Here is a 24,645-nt window from a genome sequence, read left to right as displayed (position 1 = left end):
CCTATGTTTTGCCATTTAAATTGCAAGATGTATATAGGAATTTAAACCTCTATAAAAACTTGTTTGTAAAGTACCGTGCTTAACAGGTAAGTCTTTTAAGAAGTCTGGCCCACAAGAGGTGAGTTTTATGTGCAGCTAGAAATTCATGGAGGCCCCAACATAGCATCTATTTTATTCACAAATTCAGGGAAATTTGGGGGATTGAGCAATATTCTTTCAGGGGGCCCAGCTGATGGCAAGACGGCTGCATTAAACTGTAGTGATTCGTGTATGGTAAGTATTACCACAGCTATTATTTCTACTTGTGTCTTTTCTAGCATTTGCATGGTATTTTCCCCCAGCAATTCATGTATCTCATAATTATTCTGTTCTGATCAGACATGTCATTGTCATTTCCACCTCTCATTATATTCTACTTTTTTCACAAAAATAACTTTTTTATAATTCTGCTTTTTGTTCTTTGTTGTTTGAATCTAATTTTGATTACATTTCTTAAATTAAATTTTGTAATCATTGTTTTTTGAATTTGAATGAATTGCATTAGTTGTAGGCCTATTCATGTCTGTACATGGTACCACAGTAGCTAATTATAGTACAAAGTATCTATTCTCCTTGGCTGATTGATTCATGTTTTTGTACATGGTCCCTGAGAAATAAATGTAATAAACTAAACTGAATTTTAGTTGTCAATGTTTTATTTCTTTTGTTGGTGAGATATCCTCATGACTGGGCAGTACAAACCTTTGTTTTTAGAATTATGTTTATAAAAAGAACTACTACAAAATAAATTGTATAATATATAAAACTAATACATTTGATTTAACGGTTTAACATGTTAGTAGTTGTAATGTTAAATTAATCTTTTACATTTCTATTATGATCATAATGCGGCTGCTGCTGCTGCTGCTGATTATTATATTATTATTATTATTATTATTATTATTATTATTATTATTAGTAGTAGTAGTAGTAGTAGTAGTAGTAGTTCAAATTATGTACAAACTAGCTATATTCTAAACTAAGCAACTAACCCCCCCCAAAAGTGTACATTGTCCATTATGGTTATTATCCTGTAGGCTTTTTCATGCAGAGATCTAAAGGCTCCATTAAAAGTAGTCTAAAGCAGTTGTGGGGCAGATAAGACCTAGGCTACGTCACGTTCGGACTGTCGACCTCGAGTCTTTAAAAAGTATTGTTAAAAGTAGGCTATTGTTAAGAAAGTAGAGCAAGACCGGAAGCCAAGCAAACAGTTCCTAGTTGAGAATGGTGGAGAAGAGAGGGGTTTCTGCCACATATGCTTTTATTTTGAAAGTCGTAGCCGGATGTCGTCCTCGTTGTGTCCGGTTTGACTCCGAGCAGGCAACGCAGATCGCCGAAGCAAAGCTGAGAGGCAGTGGGACTGAACTGAAGCAGACCCAGCAGTCTCAGCCTCATGCTTTATCCTGGGCTCTTCCCCTCCTTCTCTTCTTGTCCGCTGTCGACAACATCGTGACAATATTTATTTTTTATTTGTATTATTAAGCCACAAAAAAGTGGAGGGGGGGAGACGGGGGCCGAGTCATGGAGCTTTATTGCCTGGAGTCGGACATAGCCGTGAGAGCCCTGCCTGACCCAAACATCCTCTATGATGACAGAGTGTTGCAAAGTTTATTAACAATTGAGGACAGGTTTTTACCTCAATGCTCTTATTTCCAGCGGGTCCAGAAGGATATTCAGCCTTATATGAGACGAATGGTTGCAGGTTGGATGCACGAGGTTTGTGGGCATTTTATGCATTGATAAGCTAACTGCTTTAGCTATTTTTTTTGCATGTTGACACACATCTTTAAGCTAATTTTGGCTCAAAAACTGTGTGTTTTAGTTCAGAGAGTTGTCATGGATGTTAACCTATTTGACAATTGAACGAGAATGACTCACCAAAGGCGTGGGAGAGTCGGAAATTCCACCACGAAGAAAATTCGGCTTCAAAGAAATAGCCTAGCTAGCTAGATATTGACATTGATTAACAGTTACAAAGTTGGTGCTTTTTGCTAACTAGCTAGCTCACGCGTGAGAGGGGAAGTTAATCTTAATTTACATAATCGAAAAACCGACAGTTACCATTTTTAATAATTATTATTAATTTTTTCAAATGGCTCAAGCTCGTTGGCTTTGGTCGGGCAACGTGCACGCAAAACCACTTTCATTTTTGAAGGTACAATCACTTAATGTTCGCAAAATTCAGTTTTTTAACTGTCGGAAACTATTTTAACGCACTTTATTAACATTGTGCACACGCTGTAAAGCTCCTCGATGATATATTTTAATTTTTACATATTTTTTTAAAGAGACAAGCCCCAACAAGGAAGAGGAGTTGAATGGCGACGTTTTGCTGTACTTCCTATTGAACTAATTTGTTTCTGCCATGCCCTGACTTTGCTAAGTGATATGGAAATTAGGGATTTAACCTTTTAACCTTAAGACAACAATAACATGGAAAAATCACGTTCTTCTGCAAAACCACTCACATATTTAACCGCTCCTTTGCTTTAAAGCATAAATACTCTTATTTTACGTTTGTATTATTTTACAGATATATACTAATTTTTCTGTTTCATTTCTGTCTCATTTTAGGTGTGTGAAGAGGAGAAGAGTAATGAAGACGTCTTCCCTTTAGCAATCAATTATTTAGACAGGTTTTTAGCAGTGATGCCCACAAGAAAGAGTTATTTGCAGCTTCTGGGAGCTGTGTGCATATTCCTGGCCTCTAAGTTAAAAGACTGCAGGCAGCTATCAGCAGAAACACTTTGCATGTACACAGACAACTCCATCACAACACAGGAACTGCTGGTAAGAACTGGAGATTTTAAAAGCCCCATTCATGAGAGCATACAAATGCACTGTCATGATTTTATAATGCTAATAACTAAATTGGTTTCATTAGAAGTATCCTATTTTCCTTATAAGTGGAGCTGTGCACAATACAGCCACATCCTTTCTTTGGATCCATGTGGAGTGAAGAGGCGTGTGATGCCATCTAGTGCCAGTTATGCAGTATAGAATTTGGATCTCTTGCAGTACATGTATTTGCTCTGTATTTCAAGTAGATATAGAAGGGTTTATTCTAAAAACAGCAGCCACAATGCTCTTTAATCTTATCTCCACACATCTATAGAAGTATTAAACAAGAGGAGTATATCTCTTTATGGCATTTACAAGAATACTTTTTATTCTTTCTCACAAACATGAGGCTGATTTAATTAACTTGACGACCAGTTTGTCCACCACAAACTTTGAGCTGTTGTTTTTTTAAAGCAAAGTAGCTACCATATTAGAGCTGTAACTAAGGATTATTTCTTTGTCAATAGTTTTCTCAATTATTTGATCTATAAAATGTCAATTGTATAAAATGGCCATCACCATTTTATAACGCCCAAGTTTTGTTCAACCAACAGTGCAAAAACCAAAAACAATCTGCACTCAAGGTCCACATACAAGCTTTTTCTGGAGCTTTCTACCGTATCACACAGTCCTTTTATTGGCAGATTAAGTTTGCTCAGTTGTAATGGACCTGTACAGTAGGTGTTCAGACTTTCCGTGATTCTGAGATATTACCATCACAAAGCTAAAATGAAGAGAAGCAGGGCTGAGATGATCAGTCGACCGACAGAATAATGAATCGTTTCAGTAATTTTTCAAGCAAAAGTGCCAGTTTCAGGCTCTCCAATGTGATAATTTGCAGCTTCTGTTTTCTTAGGTGATGGTAAACTGTATATATTTGGGATTTGGACTGTTCAGAAAAAAACAAGAATTTAAAGACTACAAATTAACCGCTACATATATTTTATAGACAAAACGGTCAATTGAGAAAATAATCCTTAGTTGCAGCCCTAAAGTAAAGCAGCAAATCCTCCCACTTGAAAGGCTGTGACCAGGTAATGTTTGGCGTTTTACTAAATTGCTTCTTATTTCAACCAAACTGTTCCACACGCTCTATACATCCTCCTGTATTGCCTGCAGCTGTTGAGGGAAATGACATTCGTCCTATTTGATGCTCTTTAAGACTCCAGATTCCTGGATATCCTGACAGGATGCACAGAGAAGGCTGTAAGAGCCAGTCAAAGATGTTGCAGCTCTTCCTTATAATGAACAGTCTTATGCTGCTTTAGCTGGAAGAGAGAAGTTTAAGGGGGTGGAGGGGTGGTTGTGTCGGGGGCAGCTGTCCAGGAAGTGAGCGCACCGACAGCAAGCCTCCGCCCCGCTCGTCTCAGTCAACAATCTCTGTAAGGGCTAAAATAGGTTGCTAAATGTGTGTGGCAGGTTATGTACAGGAAACCCATGTAAACGGGGTGGGGGGGACTGTCCCTGTCTGTGTTGGGGTTTCAGTGTTTACTTAATTTGCTTTTTAGGTGACGCTTTTCCGTAGAGCAGAGGAGTTTAATTCATCAGCATTATCAGTGTAAGAAATGTCTCAGAATCAACCAGTTTAGCTGATTTTACTGCGTTTGCCTTTTTATTAATGTTATAATAACTCAGGGTCCCCGCGGGTCCTTAAAAAGTCTTAAATAAAATTTTCGATTTTTAAGGTCTGAAAATGTCTTAAAATCTGGAATTTATGATAAGGAGGTCTTACATTTCATGTGGGACAGAGTCCAAATCGTCATCCGTTTTTTATTTATATATATATTTTTTTGTTCAACTGCAATTTGACCAGCGCACCATCTGTGGGCAGTACTTTGATCTATGTGGGTGCAACCTACATCATTCCATAGGTGACTGACAAGGCGATCGGGGGTGGCTGAAGAAAACAGCCAGTAATCATGAAGCGAGGTGTGCTTTATGTAAAAAGACGATACAGCTGGGGACAATGGGCCACATAGCGCTCGATTCACACATGAAAGCAGAGACGCACAAGACGTATGTGTCGTCGCAGGCAAATTGTTTGCCCATAAGTATCTTCTCATCTACACAGTCAACCATGTCAAGGTCAGTGATGGGAGTAATGCGTTTACAGCAATGTATTCCTTTTTGCTGTAACGCAGTAATATAACGCATTACTAATACAATTTTGATAATATTATACCCGTTACAATCTCAGCAACGCAAGTTACAATGCATTTAACCCGACATTTAGTGGTGGTTTTTTTTTTTTTTTTAATTTACCAACACCACGAAACATTTCGGCACATAGGAAAAAAAAGTCAGCAAGTGTTATTTCCTGTTGCTGTATTCTGTGGTTGAAATGACTGCAGAGATGGATACATTTGCGACATGGTCAGAACCAGAGACAGTGGGCTAGGGACATCTGTGCCGACAGCAATGTGTCCGAGCAACTGACCGATAACATGTCAGGAATTAATGTTTAGTCTTGCTACACGTAATATCATTACATTTTATCAGTGGTGGAAAGTAACTATAACGTAGGCTACTTCAGTTCAATTAAAGTGCCCATATAATGCTCATTTCAGGTTCATAATTGTATTTTGAGGTTGTACCAGAATAGGTTTACATGGTTTCATTTTCAAAAAACACCATATTTTTGTTGTACTGCACATGGCTGCAGATCCTCTTTTCACCCTGTGTGTTCAGGTCTCTGTTTTAGTTAGAGTGAGGCATCGCACTTCTATCCCATCTTTGTTGGGAGGTGCAACTGCGCAGTAGCTAGGTAAGGATCACATCAGCTAGCTGTTTGTTTCTACAACTTCAGTTAGTACAAGGCAGGATTAGCTGGGAGACTTCTTCTAAACGAGAGCGCACTTCTAACTTTGCGTGGAATACCTGCAGAACAGGGACATGTAAGTATTTCTTTTGTAGATTATGGTGAACTACTTTGTTTTGTAGCAGTGTTTTTCCATTGAGAACGAGCTAGCGCTAGCATGCTACGGTCAGCCACCTCGTCTCGGCTGCTGACGTAGAAAGCCCTGCAGATTTTGAACAGCTCACCTGGAGACTGAAGGCAGAAGACATTCAGAAACCCCTATCTCACTCAAAACAGCATGGATGTTTTTTTTCTTCCAAGTTTGTATGAGTGTGGAAGCACCAGAGACACAAAATAACACCCCAACCCCCAGAAAAAGTGATTTTTGTTTTTTTCATAATATGGGCACTTTAAGATGCTTTTAATTGATTATTTTCATTTTCTCCTACTTATTAGGCTACTTCTAGTCCACCACAATTCAGAGTCAAGTAAGCTATTGTTCTTAACTATTTATTTTATAGCTTTAGTTACTTTGCAGTTTCAGATTAATAATACAAAATAATATGAATAAATTATGACGTATTAAAGTGGATAAAGATTAGACTTTGTTGATCCTGTGGTGAAATTCACAATAGCTACCTGCCAAGTCATACTTCCGCTATGATTTTGGTGAAAGTAACTCAAAAGTAACGCAAAAGTAGTGTAAAGCATTACAATTCAGAGACCGTAATATTGTAATATAACTAATTACTCTCAAATGACAGTAACTAGTAATCAATAATGTATTACATTTTGGAATTAACTTGCCCAACACTGGTCAGGGTTGTAAGGCGAATCAGCACTTGGTATAAAAGTTGTGTCCCCGTGACCTGTCTTGAGCGTGACTTTGGTGAGCTCGTTTTTTTTTTGTCGTGGTAAAGTTTTAAATTTTCCTTTTTAGTTAGAGGACTTATAAAAGGTCTTAAAAGGCATTACATTTGCTGTTAAAAAATGTGCAGATACCCTTTAACTTGTTATACACTTAGATTACTTAAAGGTCCCATGGCATGAAAATTTCACTTGATGAGTTTTTTTAACATTAATATGAGTTCCCCCAGCCTGCCTATTGTCCCCCAGTGGCTAGAAATGGCGATGGGTGTAAACCGAGCCCTGGGTATCCTGCTCTGCCTTTGAGAAAATGAAAGCTCAGATGGGCCGATCTGGATTTTAGTTTATCTGAAGGTTACCTCCCCTTTCTCTGCTTTGCCCACCCAGAGAATTTGGCCCATCATTGAGAAAGAGAGACATCATGGCTTTCAAACGAGCAAAGTGGCAGTTGGTCAAGGCCACACCCCCACTCTCCACCTTGCCCCCCTTTCTCCTCCTCAATACCTACAGACACAGAAATGGCACATCCTAAGGAAAGCTCATTGTGGGACTGGCTCTAGTGGTTGTAATTCTGCACCAAGGCTGAATTTCGGGAAAGAGACTTCAGATACAGTATTAGGGGACCACTAAGGTCTATATAAAAGAGACTTCAGATACAGTATTAGGGGACCACTAAGGTCTATATAAAAGAGACTTCAGATACAGTATTAGGGGACCACTAAGGTCTATATAAAAGAGACTTCAGATACAGTATTAGGGGACCACTAAGGTCTATATAAAAGAGACTTCAGATACAGTATTAGGGGACCACTAAGGCCTATATAAAAGAGACTTCAGATACAGTATTAGGGGACCACTAAGGCCTATATAAAAGAGACTTCAGATACAGTATTAGGGGACCACTAAGGCCTATATTAAAGCATCCAAAGAGCACCATGTCATGGGACCTTTAAATACACTTCAGTTAGTCTTTTAACCAGCCTTGTTTTTCTATTACTTTCAGCTACATACGTGTGACGTGTCAAATTAAAAGAAATGCAAGCATGAAGCTGTACTCAGTAATGTAACGGGGCTGTCATCTTCTAGAGGGTTCCTCATGGGTACCAGTGATTTTGATAAGTCCTCTGCATATGGCCGACATCATGGTCTTCATACTATGAAATAACAATCGATGAACTCATGGGGGACCAAGAGGAGAAATGTCAGAAAACCTCCTATTGCGATGCTTTACTGCAGTTGGACTTTTGTTTGGAATATTCAGTTGGTTTGATGAGAAATATGGAGTTAAAATCAGGATTTTTAGGTTTTTAAATGTAAAACAGGACATAGAAATGTTTAAAAATGTGTACATTTGTAAATGCACTAGATCACAATGCTCAGGAAGATTTGTGAGTGTGTCTTCAAATCCTGTATCATTACTTGTGGAGATCTAAAGAAAATCTTGTGAATTAACATAGCAAGACTTATGGAAACCCCGTGGCAAGCCATTGGATTGGCTGGTGTCACTTGTTATTTTGTTGCTTGGGGAAAAAGAAGTTCTCCATGGAGAGTATTGGTTCTGGTAATGACAATGATAGATCATTCTGTCTCTGCTTTTCATAACCAATTTTTGTGCTTAACATTTGTCAGGCCTGGGTGGTTTTGACTAGTTGGAGGTCAAATTTGTGAATGTAAGCATATCGGTGCACATTTTTACATCTAAAATGCATCATGCATGTGTGCAGTTTTTTTCCTATAAATACTTAAGTTGCATTTTCCCCCTTCAATTGGAAAGGTAAGCTTGACACACAGGAAATTAAATCATGAAATGCTTCACCTTTCTTGCTGGTGCAAAAGCTGACTGGATGAAGAGTCAGCTCTGTGCTGCTGCCTGTGCAGGGCAAACTCATTGTAGCTGTTTGAGGCTTGTGACAGGAAGGAAGGGGCTAGCTATCTCATTGGCATGGCAAAGCTTGTCACATGCCGGCGATATGAACACAAAGGATGTGAGGAATGAGAGGCATGCAGATAATAAGATACAGCGAGGAGAGATAAAGTGAAGAAATGTTACTCTTCTTACAGAGCCATTTCCTCTGGGAATAGGGATGGACTGATCTTTTTCACGGTCAATGGAGGCATGGCAGCATGCCATTTAACCCTCTGACTGAGTAGATTTTGCCAAGAGACTGAATCTGAAATGAATGACACTTGTTTTTATCATATTTTTCTCTGTATTTCAGGACTGGGAGCTGGTCGTCCTGGGGAAGTTGAAGTGGAACATGGCCTCGGTCATCCCCAATGATTTTATAGAGCACATCATACGCAGGCTGCCCCTTCCCAAAGACAAGCTGCCAATGGTCCGCAAACACACGCAGACATTCATTGCCCTCTGTGCCACAGGTAACCCAGCTGCATATCACCTTATGAGCCTTTTCGGTTTCGTTTGCTCACTCGCACGCTCACTTTGCTGCCTTGTGATTCCCACATCTAGCAGAATATTCCCACACACAAACATTCTCGCATCGTGAGTCATCTGTGACCTCTTTCTTTTCTCAGCATACTCTACTGGCATCCTTATCCACTTTCTAGTCTCAGCCTGTAGTAGGCCTTTTTCTTCAAAGCCTCTTAAAGTGGTCATTTCCACATTTCTCTTGTGAGTTTCTGGGAAAAATCCTATCAGTGGTGTGTTTGGATTAACCACGTACATTGTTAATGATCGCGACTGTATCTTGTGCTCTATGACTCGGGTGCAGTTTAACTGTCCCTGTATTGTTTGTTGACAGGGCAACTTCCAGGTTTAAAAGTCAGGCAGTGATCCTCCTCCCATCCCGGTCTCATGTCCAAAATAAACTCTCAAGGCTCTGGAGAAGCACAAACTCAGATGTCCCCTTAGGCCTCTCCCTAGGTGAATTTTCATGGCATTCCTTTGCCTATACTAGGAATCCCTCTAATATTTTCATATCCTGGACTCCAGGATCACCTAATGCACATAATATACAGCACTACTCTGTCACAAGGATGCCTTTTCATCTGCCACTTTTTTCAGCTAATTCAATAAAGGAAATAAAAAAAAAAAGAGGACACTTTAGTGCAATTAAATTCCTCACAAATGCCAGTGTGGTCAGATCTGGCCAATAAGCACTTGTTTACAAGAAACTAGTTATTGGAACCATAGGTTCCTTCAATGAGTTTCATGCCCTGTTTAGCACAGTTTTAGTGTCACACTTTTTTTGGTATTTGGGTGTGTTTCAGTGGTCACCTCTGCTATTCATAAGCAGCTGGTTATATCCAAGCACAAAGTAGCCGCAGTGGAAGAAAAAAAAGGCCTGCTGTGGTTGTGCAGTAATGTAAATGTTTGGAGTTTTATATGGAGTTGAGATGTTATTCTTATGATGGAGGAGCTCCTCCTATAGACAGCTGGCCACTGGAGGAGAAGATGGGCGTAGTGAAGCAGGCGGTTGCTCTCCAGGGTTTAATCAAAGCGATCAGGCCACCATGACTGGTTTGCACTGGGCTAGGACTATGTGCTGGGTTGGACTTGTACAGCACTTAACAATTGTGTGTGGCAAGTTTTTTTGAGGATTGGTCATGTCCATGTGCTAAGACCGTAAAAACCTGTGTATTGTAATAGTGAAAGACCCTCCCGGGGCTATATTCACAAAACATCCTACAACTAAAGTAACTCCTAACTGGCCGAGTTGGGAGAAACTCCTAAAAAATAAGGGTAAATAAGTTCTAACTTTTCCCAACTCCATTCGGGAAATATAAGGTAAACTTTTTTGATCCCACACGAGGGAGATTCACAGTCACAGCAGCTCAAGAATAAAAAGAGTAAAGGAAAGAAGTTGCAAAATGTTTATAGTTGTTCCACCACTCTCAATACAAACACAATATTGTTTTAATATGGGAATAACGGTGCACATTTTCCTAGTACTGCACTTGGTTGTACACACTAAAAATGCAACGTGATATCATGACTTCACGTGAACATACCGGTACACGCCACTTTCCTAAAGCCAAGTGGCATGTTATCTGTATGCATTTTGAGCTACCCGCGTGTATTTCTACGCTCTATACAGCGGACAGCAGTCTGCAACGTCACAGTGTAAACATACACACCACGTGGCTTTAGAAAGTGCCACGTGTTATTGCGAGGCTGCGGTGGAGTTTAGGAATGTCACACGCGGGTTGGGTTTAGGAAAAGAAGAACCGGTTGGGATTAGGAAAAGAAGAAAGTGGTTGGGTTTAGGAAAACAACAAATGTGGAAAGGAAACATCAGACGCGGGACACAAAGACACACGGGACGCAATCCCCGCTCTCCTGGGTGAAAGTCCTATGTTTTACCCATCCTCCTCCCTACGTGGATTTTCGGTCTTTCATACTACTCGCTACGGCGTCAATTTACAGACAATCGCAAGGTAATGTAAGTCAATGGAGGCCAAACTGCGTTGATAAACACGCTAAAAACGAGTATGCGTCTTGATAACATGCCAATAATGGCATACAAATTGGCATGTCATACATACACCACTTCATAAGATCAGTCTGAAAAATGACAGTAATAGTTCTGTCAAGAACGAAAGCACCTGGTTGAGTGTGCACCCCATGTACAAAGGCTCAGTCCTTACTGTTGTGGCCCAGGTTCGAGTTCGACCTGCAGCCCTTTGCTGCATGTCATCCCCCCTCTCTCTACCCCCTTTCCTTCAGCTACCATATCAATTAAAGGCCAAAAAATATTCTTTAAATAATAAAGGCAAAGAGCTAGAGAAAGGTGTGGAGGGAGTAGGTTTCTAAAGCTGTTAGCCTGTCTGACAAGCATTCTTGTCTGAAGAAGCATACTGACAGCTTAACACTGGAGTTCATTCGAATGCTTACAGTATGAACCGCTAAATTATCCATCAAACCACAAATGTGCTCCTCAGACTCCACTTTGTTCAACATAAAATACATACATAAAATACAACTATCTAGCTATCTTTATTTGTTCCTTACACTTCAATGTGTTTGACAGACCAGTTCTCTGTTCCTCTGAAAAGGTTTCTCTTAGCAGCTTTGTAAAAGGTTTTAAGAGGAAACTTTTAGACTCCTAGTGGTCAGATAAGATACTTACAGGTTTTCCCTTGAAATGAAAATAACTGAGGCGAGAGAAGAAAGTTTCATTCACAGCTACATCATGAGCCGTTCTACAGCAGCTTCAGCTCAGTACTTGCGGAGGTGTACTCTCCTTGGCTGCCTCCTCTTCCACCTCCTTCATCTAGGCCTGTTGTCGCTTAAGCCTTTAGACTCCGATACGTACCAGGGGGAGTCGTTCCTGGAAGTCATTGCACAACGAGTAGGAGGATTCCTACTCTGCTTTTCTAATCAGAGCTGATGTTTCTATGAAGAAACCCACACAGGTTACACTGTGCAGCTTGATCTGTTGAAATTTACACTGTGGGAAAGTCTGGTTCAGCTGTGGAGCATGCATATTGGTGATGATTCAGATGTTTGCAACTCTCCTGCATCTCTCATACTTCCTCTGGGCTGATTGTAAGTGATGCTGCTCTTTGTGTCACGGATTAAAATGTGATTTCCGTACGTCACTGTGGCCTAAAGCTGCTGCTTGACTAATTGCACAATAATACTCCTTCCTCTTTTCTCGCCAGATGATCGCCTTGCCATGAACCCTCCTTCCATGATCGCCACTGGCAGCCTGGGAGCTGCTGTCTGTGGCCTGCAGCTGGACCACAGTGACCAGAGGCTGAGTCGAGACAACCTGACAGACCTGCTGGCCAAGATCACTAACACCGAGGTGGTGAGTACGACGGTGAAGGACATGTACGCCTGCCAGAAGTAATTACTCAATAGTTTTAGTGCTACACAACAATGCATTGTTAATAATAATTATTGCCACATCTCACGACAGCAGCATAAAAGGCCCTTTAGTAAACAACAGTGATGACTTCAGCAGTGGCAGATTGAAGCTATTTACTTTTCGTGGAGAGAGAGGGAGAGCGAATGTTTGGCTCTTGGCTGTGGAGCCAGACTGCTGCTATAAAGAGCAGCGGAAGAGGGAATATCTTCTTAAAACTCAGAGCCCAAATTCTTGTGGTAGGACACATGCAATTTCTCTGCATGGCTCCCACTTTAGCTGCGTGCCCCTCCTGGTGGAGGAATATGTTCGTAATCAAGTCGAGAGGCACCTTTTCTAGAGCAAAGGGCCGGTGAAGAAACCAATCTGCATACCTGCAGAAAAACACTTTAGAACATTTTTAGATGACTTCATAAATGTATGAAAACTTTTTGACTTTAATGTATTTGCAGAATTGTAGATGCAGTGGGAGAAAATAGAGATATAAAACGCATATTGTACAATACTGAGAATTTTAAAATCTGAACGGTTTCCGCTCTATGCAGGTGCCGTTATAAATACAATGGGAGTGAATGGGCCTCCATCGACTAATGCATTATATTACCTCCTAACCATTTATAAACCATCTTAATGAGTTTATATACGCTTGATTAATGGGTCAGTGTTTTTCACTGCTGCACAGAAATCACACTAACTTAAGAAAAAGACTGTAGAATATTTGTCCCAGTGTGTGGTTTCATTGTCACAGTGTCACATTGTTATTTCAAAAGACCAGAAGCATAGAAATTCTAAAACGCCACAGCCAATGGGCCACAGGAACAACACGGTTTGCCTCTTAGCTTGTGGTTATGTTGCCACGGCGACGAGGGACCCGAAAACCCAGCCGTCACAACAGGCGCTCCGACTGCAGCCCATCAGGTTCCAATTATCCGTACATTTCAAAGGAATGTTGGCCTCTTTGCGAGCCTCGGTTCATTCTTTTAAGAGTCCTGCAGCCGGCTCAGTGAGCTAGACCTCCCACATCTTCCACACAGACCTGCAACGGGATGCAGACAGAGACAGAGGATCCCCTTTCACAAGAGAAGTTGTCCAAAAACATCCGGTCCCACTGTCCTATATTCTGTTTTACACCCAAACGCCGAGGTTCAGGGTGCAGTAGGTCAAAGCCATTTCCTCTAGACTTCCACATGGGACTAACTGTGCTGTAAACCCAAAGGGGGGTGGATGAAGGGAGTCCAGATCTGCCTAGCTGTTCTCTGACAGACCACAGAGGTCCTTTAGGAGCCTTGCCCCTACACATTTCCCCTGTATTCATACCTCAGACATGCACAGGTCTTGTGTCCGAGGGGATTCCTGTGCCCACCACGTACCTCGCTGCACGTCGGTATTGGAGTGTGCTGGTACCCATTGTTCTGGTCATGATGCAGACAGGACCACCTACCTCAGCGCACATAATTCCCTGCTGGTATGCAATGCATGTGACCAAAGCTGTTAAACAACTTGCACATCAAATGGGATAAAATACCAGGTTTTTGCACGCTAGTGTCTGCGTACAGGTGTACAGATTAAACCCTGTTTTCATAATTACAGTGAATACAGTAAGCATGTTTTATTTATAGAAACTATTTGTGTTTCATATAGAGAGAAACTGAGACAACCGATTGAAAGTGCTGATGTGAGACTTTCACACAATATCCCACTTATGTCTGTAGACCATAAAAAACAATTTAAGGGACATTTTTGTTTTTGGTTCCTGGCAGCTTTATACTTTGTTAAATTGACAAAAAAAACAATCGGGAATTTGTGTTGATAATACGATACCATGCATGTGGAGTAAGAGCAGTTTAAAAGACAAAAATCATGCATAGAAAGTCAGCAAATATGAGCCTGGTCTCTAGAGGGTTGTTTGGTTGGTGTGTTAATGACTACCCTGTCTTAATTATACTTATATTGTTTGTTCTGTTTAACCTATTTGTTTAACTTATTTTAGAGAATGTGTGACATGCACCTACAACACCAAAACAAATTCCTTGTATGTGTAAAAAAAACGTACTTGTCTTCTGATTAATAGCACATAAACAGTAGCATGGGGGAACTCAAGTGTGTGTATGTATGTGTAACGTCTGACCCTTTTTGTTCCAGGATTGTTTGAGGGCGTGCCAGGAGCAAATAGAACGTGTGCTGACCACCAGCCTGCAGCAAGGCCAGCAGGACGGTCAGGAGACCGGCGTCAGAGCAGGCAACAAGGCGAGGAAGCAGCAAGACCAGTCCAGCACCCCCACAGATGTACGTGATGTCAACTTATGAACTCCCATCACCACCCGACTCGCACACGCCACTCATGCCTGTTTACCAATGAACTAACGGGAGCGAGGGAGGCATGAGCTGCCAGTATCAATGTCGAGGCGCCACATGAGCGATGGTGTGACAATCCATGAACTTTTAGAAAAATAAGAAATTTTTAGTTTTTCTCCTTTATTTGCCCCATTCATACCCTTTTGGGTGTACTTTCCCTTTTTTGTACGGGCCACATGTAATCAAACAAGCTATTTAAAAAAAATATTCTTGAAAACTTGATAGTGCCTTTGGTTTCCCAGAATGGAAACCTAAATATATTTTCATACTTGAAAAAAAAACAACATAATTCTATGAAATATACATATTTCTTAGTAAAAATAGATATGATAATGTATATTTAGCTTGCCCTGGAAATCCAGAATTCTCGCGGAAGCACAATTTGCTCAGCGAGTCACTCTGGCATTTAGTAATGATGCTCATTAACTATGCCCTTGTTGCTGAGCTGCACATCGCTGTATCTGATATGGGCAGGCCAGAGGCAAGCTAGACAGACAGCGTATGGGGTTCTGGATACGTCACCCCGTGTATTGTTGTGATTGGTCTTAGGGTTATCCAATTGCGTACAGGGAGATTTTCAAATGCATGCTTGGTGCCGCCCCTCGAGTTGGGCCATCTTCATTACTCAATGCCAGACCCTTAATCTTTTGTATTTGAGTCTGGATTTCCAGGCTATATTTAGCTAGCATTTAGTTATGTTACTCTTTTATCATCTTTAGTGAGCAATTATCAATTCACAGTTTAATTGTGTTTTCCTCACATGTGCAGGGAAACTCCTAGTGGTGATCGAAACGCTGATAATACAGTACATGGCATTTAAACCAACCTGATTTCTGATTTGAGAAGTGCTACTGTGATAGCTTCTCTCTCTCTTTTTTTTTTTTTTTTTTTTTTTTTTTTTTTTTTTTTTTTTTTTTCTCTCTCTCTCTATATATATATATATATATATATATATATATATATATATATATATATATATATATATATATATATATATATATATATATATATATATATATATATATATATAAATCAAGCAATCAAGCAATCAATCATACTGTGCACCTGAAGCACTGCTTACTATTTATGCTGAAAAGTGTTGGCCAAGAGTGGGCTGGGCCTGCTCACAGAGGAAGAGCATGAGGGGCTTTGAGGTCTGGAGCAGCGGCTACTGTTAAAGGTTAACACAGAGGACAAGGTCCGTTATTAAGGTATTGATTTCACTGCCATATCCACAGAACAGTAGAGTATGTTAATAGGACAATATTCAGTGAGGCTACTTTCTTATTTTGTTCTTGGTCTAGCTCCTACATGTTAGAGAGAGTTTAGTAGATGGTTTGCAGGTGATTTAATCCTCAGCTAAGTAGTACAGATGTCATGTTACTTGAGGAAAAGGAGCTTTGGCAAGTTTTTTTTTTACCAGGTTCGAGAAGAAATCGATGCAGGTTGAAAGGGTTCTTGTAAGGTTTTTTGGAAAAGAAACGCATGTGGAAAGTGGAGGATGCTAGAAGTCTGGATTGATGAATGATAGGAAATTGTCGAGGAAGTTAACTTAAGCTATGTAATGTTTCTGCAGTTTCACTATACTTGAGTGACACACAGGAGGAAGAAGAATCCCCGGTGATGTCCGGCGGGACGGGGATCAGATTAGTTGTGCTGCAGTTTCTCCTGTTATCAATTTCACCATAAACTTTTTTGAGAGTGGGCGACATGGAAAAATATTTATGCACTTTTAAAAACACACTCCTTAAGGAGGGTAAGAGGATGGTGGTTGTGGAGAGTTCAGTTGGTTGTTAGGGTCTTTTCTTTTTTTAGTTTTTCTGTAAGTTATTTGATTCTTATTTTTATTTTTTTTTTTTTCTGGGCTGGATTCCCATGGGGTGATGCACATTGTCTTGAAAGCTATGCCCAGGTGAGTAGACGTAGGATAATTGGTGTTATAATATAATAGTATATAAACTAAGGAAATCCAAGTCACTTGTAGACTCTTTTGGATTCAGTGCGCCTTACTTGAATTTTTGTTAATTCATAGCCAAAACCTTCCAATAGTTCTTTCAAAGAGTTACACGCATACTTTGTCCTAAATATTCTTGTTCATGTTTTTTGCTTTTTTTTTTTTTTTTAATATAAACTGCTCTCTGAACTGAAGTTTTAAAAGTGAGTTTTCTCCTTTTATAGACATGGGTAGATAGGGGTTTACATGGTGGAAACGTTTTGACTGTATATAACAACCAATTAGCAGAAATGTTGAAAAGTCATTACAGAAATTTAGTTTCTAAATTGTATTCATGCATGTTGTGCAGAAAGCCAAATGCTTTACCAAAAAAAGTGCTTTAAACAGAAAAAAATGTTTATGCTTTTAAAGGCTTTGTGTATAATTTGAAAAATAATTCCAAAGTGAGAAAACTAGATTATACTCATCATTCTCTTGCTGCTATTAAGCATTTCTTTTCTAGTCTTACACAAAGATGCCTTATTGTAATTCACTTGTGTGCTGCTATATTACGAAATGTTCTATAACTTGTCTTCTTAGCTTTTGTATGTGTACTGGAGGGAACGTAACTGTTTGGTGCGGGACTGGAAGTACTTGTTTTTGCCGATCTTTTTGATTAGCATGTTTTATTCTTTTTATTGTTTCATTTGTATTTTTACTTTATATTCTACCATATTCTTGCTGCTTCTTTGTAATGTTTGTGTACCTCAGGTTAATTTGGACGGATAGAGCGAGAGCCCAACTTTACCTCATCAAACTTCACATCACACACGTCGGTTTTACTCTGAATTTGTTGGACGGGTTTCACTTTTTTTCTGTCTAGATGAGAGGAAGGATGATGATTCTTCTCTTTAAATCAAATAACTGCCGCCAGATTACACTGAGCAGTTATAAGTGCCTACACTTTAAAATGGGTTATTTCATATCAAAGTTTAAAAAAAAAAAAGTAATTTGCGTGTTAATCAGTTCATTTAAACAAGGTGGAACATTGTTTATTTTTGAGGTACCCATTTAGTCAAAGTTTAAACCACGAGAATGTTTTTATCATTGTTCAGTGTGGTTGTTTTTCCAAACTCCTCTTTCATTATCCCCATGTGCAACCACACAGTGTACCTCAACAATTGCTCCTCAATAAATTGGCTAAAAATCATGTGACTGGTTTGTCTTCCTCTTTACAGTCTGAGGTCTGCACATCTGCAGAAATAATTGGACTGTGCCTTTAGTGAGATCTTACCTTTCTGTTGCCACTAGAGGACGACTAAACATCTGAAAACCTACAGTAGACAAGTAGGTGGTGTGCCCTCAAACTGTTGTATCCACATCAGTACATAGGCCTGCATCCATAAAAGTAAATAAAAAAAGTAAACGAAATATAAAAATCAAGGTATATAAACAATGAAATCAAAGTAAATCCATCTTAATCAGAGGCAACAAAAAAAATATTTTTAAATAAAACTGCGTTCACTTTTGTTTTTGTATTCATGGACAAATTGAATTGAACTAGAAAACTTTAAAGGTGGAGTAAGGAAGCTTTGTATTTGTTTAGATTACCTTCACGCAGCTTTGCTATATTAAACATTACAATAGTAATAATAAATGATACAAAGTAAAAAATGTACGATACAAATTAAAAATATAGCGACAAATCTGTAACCTAAACAAAAGATTTACTCAGCAATGTGATATGATTTGCGTCATGATGCAGGAGGCTACGTTACATATTTGCATTTGTTCCTAATCAATATTCAAAAGACATACAGCTCGACAGTTTGAAATTTCTCCTGTCCAAATCACTTTTCATATGTATTAGGAATCAAATGGTGAAAAATAAACATGACTTATATACAGTGAGCTCGAGTCTGAATCATTGACAGTTAAAAAAGTCTGAACCATGGATTAAGAGAACGGAACTATTTTGTTTTTTTCCCCAGAAAGGCAAAGGCACGTTCCGCCGTTATATACATAGGTTATATACATTGACATATAATACTGTCTATGGTTCCGCCCATGGATGTGGATTTCACTCTATGATTTCCATGATGATTTCGCCCATTGACATATCTGCCTCTGATTGGCCTATGCTGACCAAGCCCACTCCGCCCAGCGCCGTGACTTGCGTCAACGGAGAGAGTGACACCAAAGAACTTCTATATATATATATATATATATATATATATATATATATATATCCGTAGACCGGCTTTGGTGACACTGTCCTCTTAATACATCCATGGGCTGTTCTTGCCTGATGTCAACCAGCGCAGGCAACGAATACTAGCCAATCAGAGGGAGGTTCCTTTGCCGTCCTAGAAAAAAAAATTGGCAACCAGGAAGTAGCACGAAAAGCAGCCGTTGAAAATGTTTACATTTAGTTTGACGTTAATACGACAGTAAGTGATTATTTCAAGGTTTAATTTCCCTTTTATTATCTCAGAGGACTTAAACACGAATTAATTGGTAATGTGACGTATGTCCTGTCAGTTTGGTAATTAAGGTTAAGCATGGCAGCAGAATGTGTTAACGTTAGCTAGTTAACAGAAACAAGAGTTAACGTTAAATAACTTAGCTAGGCTAACGTGTGCATTGTGTTTCAGTCTTCTTAACTTACCTAGCTAGCTAATGTTCGCTGTGCATTTGAACACAGACTTAGCTAGCTACTTGTCACCGGTGAAATACATTGATATGCCATTGCTATATTTTTACACAGTGGGGAAACACAGTACAACAGAGACAAGCTGCTGCAAGGTACGTTGTTTAGCTTAGTCTGAATCAACTAGCTTATGTTAACGTAACGTTATACAGTTGTGGTCAAACATGTGGGTGTTTTAACGTTAACCTTAAACATATTCTTGCATGTTACAGAAAACACTTGAATAGACTTGATTAACACTAATTTCCACTGTACAGAGTTATACTGCAGAAGCTGAACACGTGTTTTTTAGGTCAAGGTGTTGACACGCCCTTGTCAGAAACAGGTGTTCAGCAGGCTGAGGCCGTAGGAAAATACCTCAGAGACATCACATTCAACAATGTGTTTGCCAGTAACCTACAACGAGCCATACAGGTAAGTCAGACTCATTCATTTTTAATTTAACGGGCCATAACAAGTGGCCTATCATCTGCGTATTACACACAGATTAGGTGACTAAAAGAAAAATCACTGCCCTCCTGCCACCTGCTTAGCGGCTAAATAAGTGGTTTATATTGACTAAATACACTGTCAGACCATACAGATTTGTTGTTGTATTTATATAGTGTTGTTAAAAGGATAAGCCTGATGATACTGTGTATTTGTCTTTTTTTTGTCAACATATTCCATGAAAAGACCCAAAACCAAGACCATGAATTGATCCTAGTAACAACTCTTGTCTGTGTAGTCAACGCATGATACATCTTATTCCTCTGTGCCATTATTGTGTCCAAAAACTGATACAAAAAAACAATCCGCCCCGCTGTTGATTGAGGGACATGTTCCTTCATTACCATAAACCTTGGCACTGTAGTTGATTTTGAGACAATCCCACATACACCTTCTTGCTGAAAAATGCTCACGAGAGAATCAAATGTGTAATTATCCGCAGCTGCATACTTTTATAAAAGTGACTCTTATATGTGTATCATTTTAAAAGATTTACATCTTGAGTATGACTGGGCTTGGGACAGACAGTGTGGGACAGTCAAAGTATTGAGAGACAGACACACAAGTTATTATTGGTCTCTGTCTTTTCATGGGATTTATTGGCAGTAAGATAAAAACGAAGAATAACAGCAGGCGGGCGTATCTTTTTAAACCTTGTATCCACAGTGTTTTTTAATGGATATTTTTGAGGTCTCATTTCTAATAGAATATTTTATTAGGTTTACATACATAGTGACAGCCTATTGATATTATACTGTATAGAGTATGTCCGTGTACTGTGTTTTAGTGATATTTTATATTTTGTTATTGGAACTTCTCATGTGGTTTAATGACATTTCCAGGGAATCATTTTTTCAACACTACCATTGTGCAACAGCCTTTCATAAGTGACATTTGTAATAAAGTGATTCCAGGCCAAACCTTACACATTTTTCCTTTAGTTAACTGTCAACATCTTAACACACTCCTACGTGATCATTTGCCCCAATATGTCTAAAACCGTACAGGTCCTCAAAGCATCTTAGCCCATAACACTGGAAATGTTAAATGTTGAAAGTCTTAAGGTGCTTTTGGTAAATAAAGGGGAAAGTAATGCTGAGCAAGGGATCATTGACAAATACAACTTTTGTTTACATTACTAGCGTTAAGCTAATACCAAGATGCAAAAGAAGCTCTGTGATTAGACCTGAGCATTGACACTTATTGTAAATTGTTTCACAGTTGGAGCTTCAGACCTCTTGCCTATAAACACATACATATCTAGCTTGTTTATTTCCCATCAGGAACAAATAATTCTTCATTCAAACCAGTAAAATGTCACTATTGTTTTCTTCTGATTGTGATGGGAAAAGGGAAAAACAGGATGCATGTAAAGGACTTCCAGATATGAAATAGTTTGTGTGAACATTCATGTCTCTGTGGTCTTTGACTCACTGATGTTGACAGTGTATTAATGACTTTTTAGTCTGTCCACGGCAGATTCTTTTGGTACTTACAAATGTATTGAGTCAGTAATTTCCAGGTTACATTTCCTCCGTCAGACAGCTGAAATAATTCTGATGAACAACACTCACTGCTCTGGCACAGAGATGGTTTTGGAGCCTTTACTCAGAGAGAGGGTAAGATATGTTGTCTTTACACTACGTCCAAATATATTAAAGGTTTAAATGTACTACTACATTAGTTTCCTTTCTGAGCTCGTAGTTGTGGTTGTTTTGTTAATACAGGGTTTTGGCGTTGCTGAAGGACGTCCCAAAGAGGATCTGAAGAACATGGCCAACGCTGCTGGCCAGTCATGTGGTGACTACACCCCTCCTGGAGGAGAGACTTTAGACCAGGTGAGTCAGATCCAGTCAGCATTCATCATTTTGGACACCATTGTACTGTTAAAAAGTTGAAAACAGGCACTTTAAAATTGAAGGTCAAGAGGGTATTGCTTGTGCAACAGCGCCATGTAGTGCCTATTTTAAATATTGCATTTATAATCAGATAACAGTTGTAAAAGTCAATGTAGCTTTTATATTGCTTACAAAGATTAATGTGGAAAATCCTGAGGTACTCTTCTTAAATGCATAGTTTTTCCCATGGTACTTTCTTCTATTGTGTTGTTAAGCACATTTAGCTACTACATGTTGTCTTTGTTCAATGACAGTCTATAACGTCAACCTTTCATGAAATAAAACAGCCTTTTTTTACGCTTCATGACAATGCATTCTTTAGTTAATTCAATGGATTTTAAGTGTTATATTACCCTCTGATGTAGGAAAATGTTCCACAATTGTGACAATGTGTGACTACTTCTGCTGCTTTTCTAAATGGCAATCGTTTTCTCGCAAAAACCTTTTTTTTCTTTCTATAAAAGTCTTCAAATGTCTTGTTTTGTCCGACCAACAGTTAAAAAAACAAATATTAAACAATATTCCTATTTATAATGATAGAAAACAGAAAAAAAAAAAAGTAGCAAATCTTTATATTGGACAAGCTGCAGCCAGAAGATTTTGGGCACTTTTGCTTGAGAAATGACTGAATATTCAAAATAGTTGCTAATTAACAGTTGATTCACGCTCTTAAACCTGCTCTTGTTCACTGTCCCCTTGTTTCCAGGTGAAGCTGCGATTCAAAAAATTCCTCAAAGTCCTCTTCAAGCAAATGTTGGATGAACACTGCCTGTCAGGACCAGGTGCCTCGGCAGCCAGCGCCTCACACGTTGCTCCTGTGGGCTCGGCTGATGATGGTCTCCAGGGGGTGCCGGTCCATGCTCTGGTCGTGAGCCACGGCGCTTACATCCGTGTAGGCGTCAAGCATCTTGTAGAGGACTTAAAGAGTTCTCTGCCTGCAGGGGTGAAGATGTCCCAGCTGTTTTCACCCTGTCCGAACACAGGCATCAGTCGCTTCATTTTCACCCTTAGCCAGTCCGAGTCCGGCCCGGTCCTCTCTGCTTCCCGCTGCCTCTTTACCAACAGGAAGTATCACCTAGAAAATCTCACAGCTGCTAAATAGCGTGGAGAGAAAGGAAATGGGATTAATGTTTTATATATGGCGTATGTGTTCTGTTTCTGTGCACTATCAGGAACATTCATGAGCACTTAAGGGAAAATAAAGGCAAAGACCTCAAAGTTACCACAGGTAACTGAATACAGAAAGGGGCATGTTAAATTATGTTTTCTCAATAATCATAGCGTTTTACTGTGGATCGTTAGTCAAAATAAGGGTGCAGTACTGTATTATCAAACCGTTTCATCATCCTCCCGACCTAGGCCAGTGAGGACTTGTCATTCTACACTTCTAATATTGTTAACTGTATTGCCTCTTTTATCATGTTATACCAAAGTCAGAACTATTTAATGTATTATTGAACACTGTTCAGCATTTTCAAGTTGATGTCTTCTGTGATGCTGCTCATTTTACTTGTGCAATACAACATAACACTGAATCTTTGTTGAGTTTTATACATACAAATAGATAAAAGAAACCAAAACAACATGATGCATATGTCACAAAATGCTGTAAAACTACATTTATTATCTCCGTCCAACTACCTGGTGTTCCATGTGTGTTTTTTTTCTTTCTATTTTTAGAGTCCCTTTTTAATCTCCACTGAATGCCTTAGCCTAGGAGCCTGTCATGGCCTATTCACTATTTCAAATGCAATGTTTGATCTATTTATGTTAATACCGCAAGGTGAAATCTAAAAACTGTATACTTTCCATTGAACATAAATGCACTTTTACTCGTCTGACACAACAAAATGTAACACGAAATAGTGAAAGAGCAGCTGTCTCTAGAGTGCTGTTTCATGGCATTTATCAGTGGTGGAAGACCTATTCAGACCTAGTAGTACTAGTAGTAATACTACAGTTTAACAATAAAAAGTAAAATCCCTGCATTTAAAATCTTATCAAGTAAAAGTATTAGCATTCGTATACTTAAAGTACCAGGAGTGAAAGTATTCATGTGTACATCATTTTAATATGGCAGGTGGTAAAGGTGGGGCTAATTTTAAATTATATTTCTGTTAGGTAGCTTAATCTATACTCATAAGTTATTAGTTTATATTTGTGTATTAATCTAAATCTGCACAATAACTAAAGCTGTCAAAAGTAATTGTAGTGGAATAAAATGTATAATATATTCCTAAATGTACCAACTTACATTCCAACACTGCTATTTATTCGTTATTTGGGTGCATTTTCATTTTATTTTTTAATAGTATAACATGACTTTTTGGCCATAACCAACTGACTTTTTTGACATACTAAACTATGACGTTTTAAAAATACTGGACAATGACCTTTTTATGAAATACTATACTTTTTTGTTTATTTTTTAACATATACACAAAAAAATCACAAAAAGTCAGTATAGTATGTCATAAAGTCAAAGAATAGGATGTCAAAAAGTCATAGTATACTATGTCAAAAATGGTCATAGTATTGTATGTCGAAAAAAGTCATAGTATAGTTTGTCTAAAAAAAGTGATAAAAAGTCACATTATAGTTAGTTGAAAAAAGTCATATAGGTTGTCTAAAAAAGTCACAATGTGACTTGAAACAAAAGTCATAGTATAGTATGATGAAAAAAAGTCATTGTGTAGTATGTTGAAAACATTCACAAAAAGGTTACAGTATAGTATGTTAAAAATAGTCATAGTATACATGTTCATGAAAAAGTCATAGTATAGTATGTTAAAAAAAAAAAAAAAGTGCTCCGTAGAGATGGTCAGGGCCGAGCATTTTGAACAGGAAAAGAAAAAGGCGGTGTGGATTGGAGAAGAGCAGAAAAA

The 24,645-nt window shown here is 38.9% G+C and overlaps 2 protein-coding genes across 2 annotated transcripts; both read left to right on the top strand.

Moving 5' to 3' along the window:
• Positions 1-1,334: 1,334 nt before the first annotated feature.
• LOC120553659 (G1/S-specific cyclin-D2-like) lies at positions 1,335-15,597 on the top strand. Its single transcript, XM_039792302.1, has 5 exons — positions 1,335-1,755; positions 2,614-2,829; positions 8,764-8,923; positions 12,170-12,318; positions 14,518-15,597. Exons 1-5 carry the CDS (start codon positions 1,561-1,563, stop codon positions 14,680-14,682), a joined length of 885 nt encoding a protein of 294 aa, XP_039648236.1. The 5' UTR covers positions 1,335-1,560; the 3' UTR covers positions 14,683-15,597.
• A 3,328-nt stretch (positions 15,598-18,925) lies between these two features.
• tigarb (TP53 induced glycolysis regulatory phosphatase b) lies at positions 18,926-23,400 on the top strand. The gene is made up of 6 exons (XM_039792292.1): positions 18,926-19,113; positions 19,431-19,468; positions 19,666-19,787; positions 21,404-21,481; positions 21,590-21,700; positions 22,467-23,400. The coding sequence occupies exons 1-6, from the start codon at positions 19,082-19,084 to the stop codon at positions 22,860-22,862; spliced, it is 777 nt and encodes a 258-aa protein (XP_039648226.1). The 5' UTR covers positions 18,926-19,081; the 3' UTR covers positions 22,863-23,400.
• Positions 23,401-24,645: the final 1,245 nt, after the last annotated feature.

The sequence above is a fragment of the Perca fluviatilis genome, chromosome 23, assembly GCF_010015445.1.
Source record: "Perca fluviatilis chromosome 23, GENO_Pfluv_1.0, whole genome shotgun sequence".
NCBI classification, from domain to species: Eukaryota; Metazoa; Chordata; class Actinopteri; order Perciformes; family Percidae; genus Perca; species Perca fluviatilis.
Note: the sequence above shows the minus strand (reverse complement) of the source record. Positions and strands in the feature narration are given on the sequence as shown.

What these genes read in the sequence shown, in the direction of transcription:
- LOC120553659 (XM_039792302.1), top strand. Translation starts at nt 1,561, where the DNA reads ATGGAGCTTTATTGCCTGGAGTCGGACATAGCCGTGAGAGCCCTGCCT. An exon ending in TCACAACACAGGAACTGCTG is followed by an intron (nt 2,830 to 8,763) that starts GTAAGAACTGGA and finishes TCTGTATTTCAG; the next exon opens with GACTGGGAGCTGGTCGTCCT. An exon ending in AGATCACTAACACCGAGGTG is followed by an intron (nt 12,319 to 14,517) that starts GTGAGTACGACG and finishes TTTTTGTTCCAG; the next exon opens with GATTGTTTGAGGGCGTGCCA.
- tigarb (XM_039792292.1), top strand. Translation starts at nt 19,082, where the DNA reads ATGTTTACATTTAGTTTGACGTTAATACGACA. An exon ending in CAGAGACAAGCTGCTGCAAG is followed by an intron (nt 19,469 to 19,665) that starts GTACGTTGTTTA and finishes CGTGTTTTTTAG; the next exon opens with GTCAAGGTGTTGACACGCCC. An exon ending in GAGGAGAGACTTTAGACCAG is followed by an intron (nt 21,701 to 22,466) that starts GTGAGTCAGATC and finishes CCTTGTTTCCAG; the next exon opens with GTGAAGCTGCGATTCAAAAA.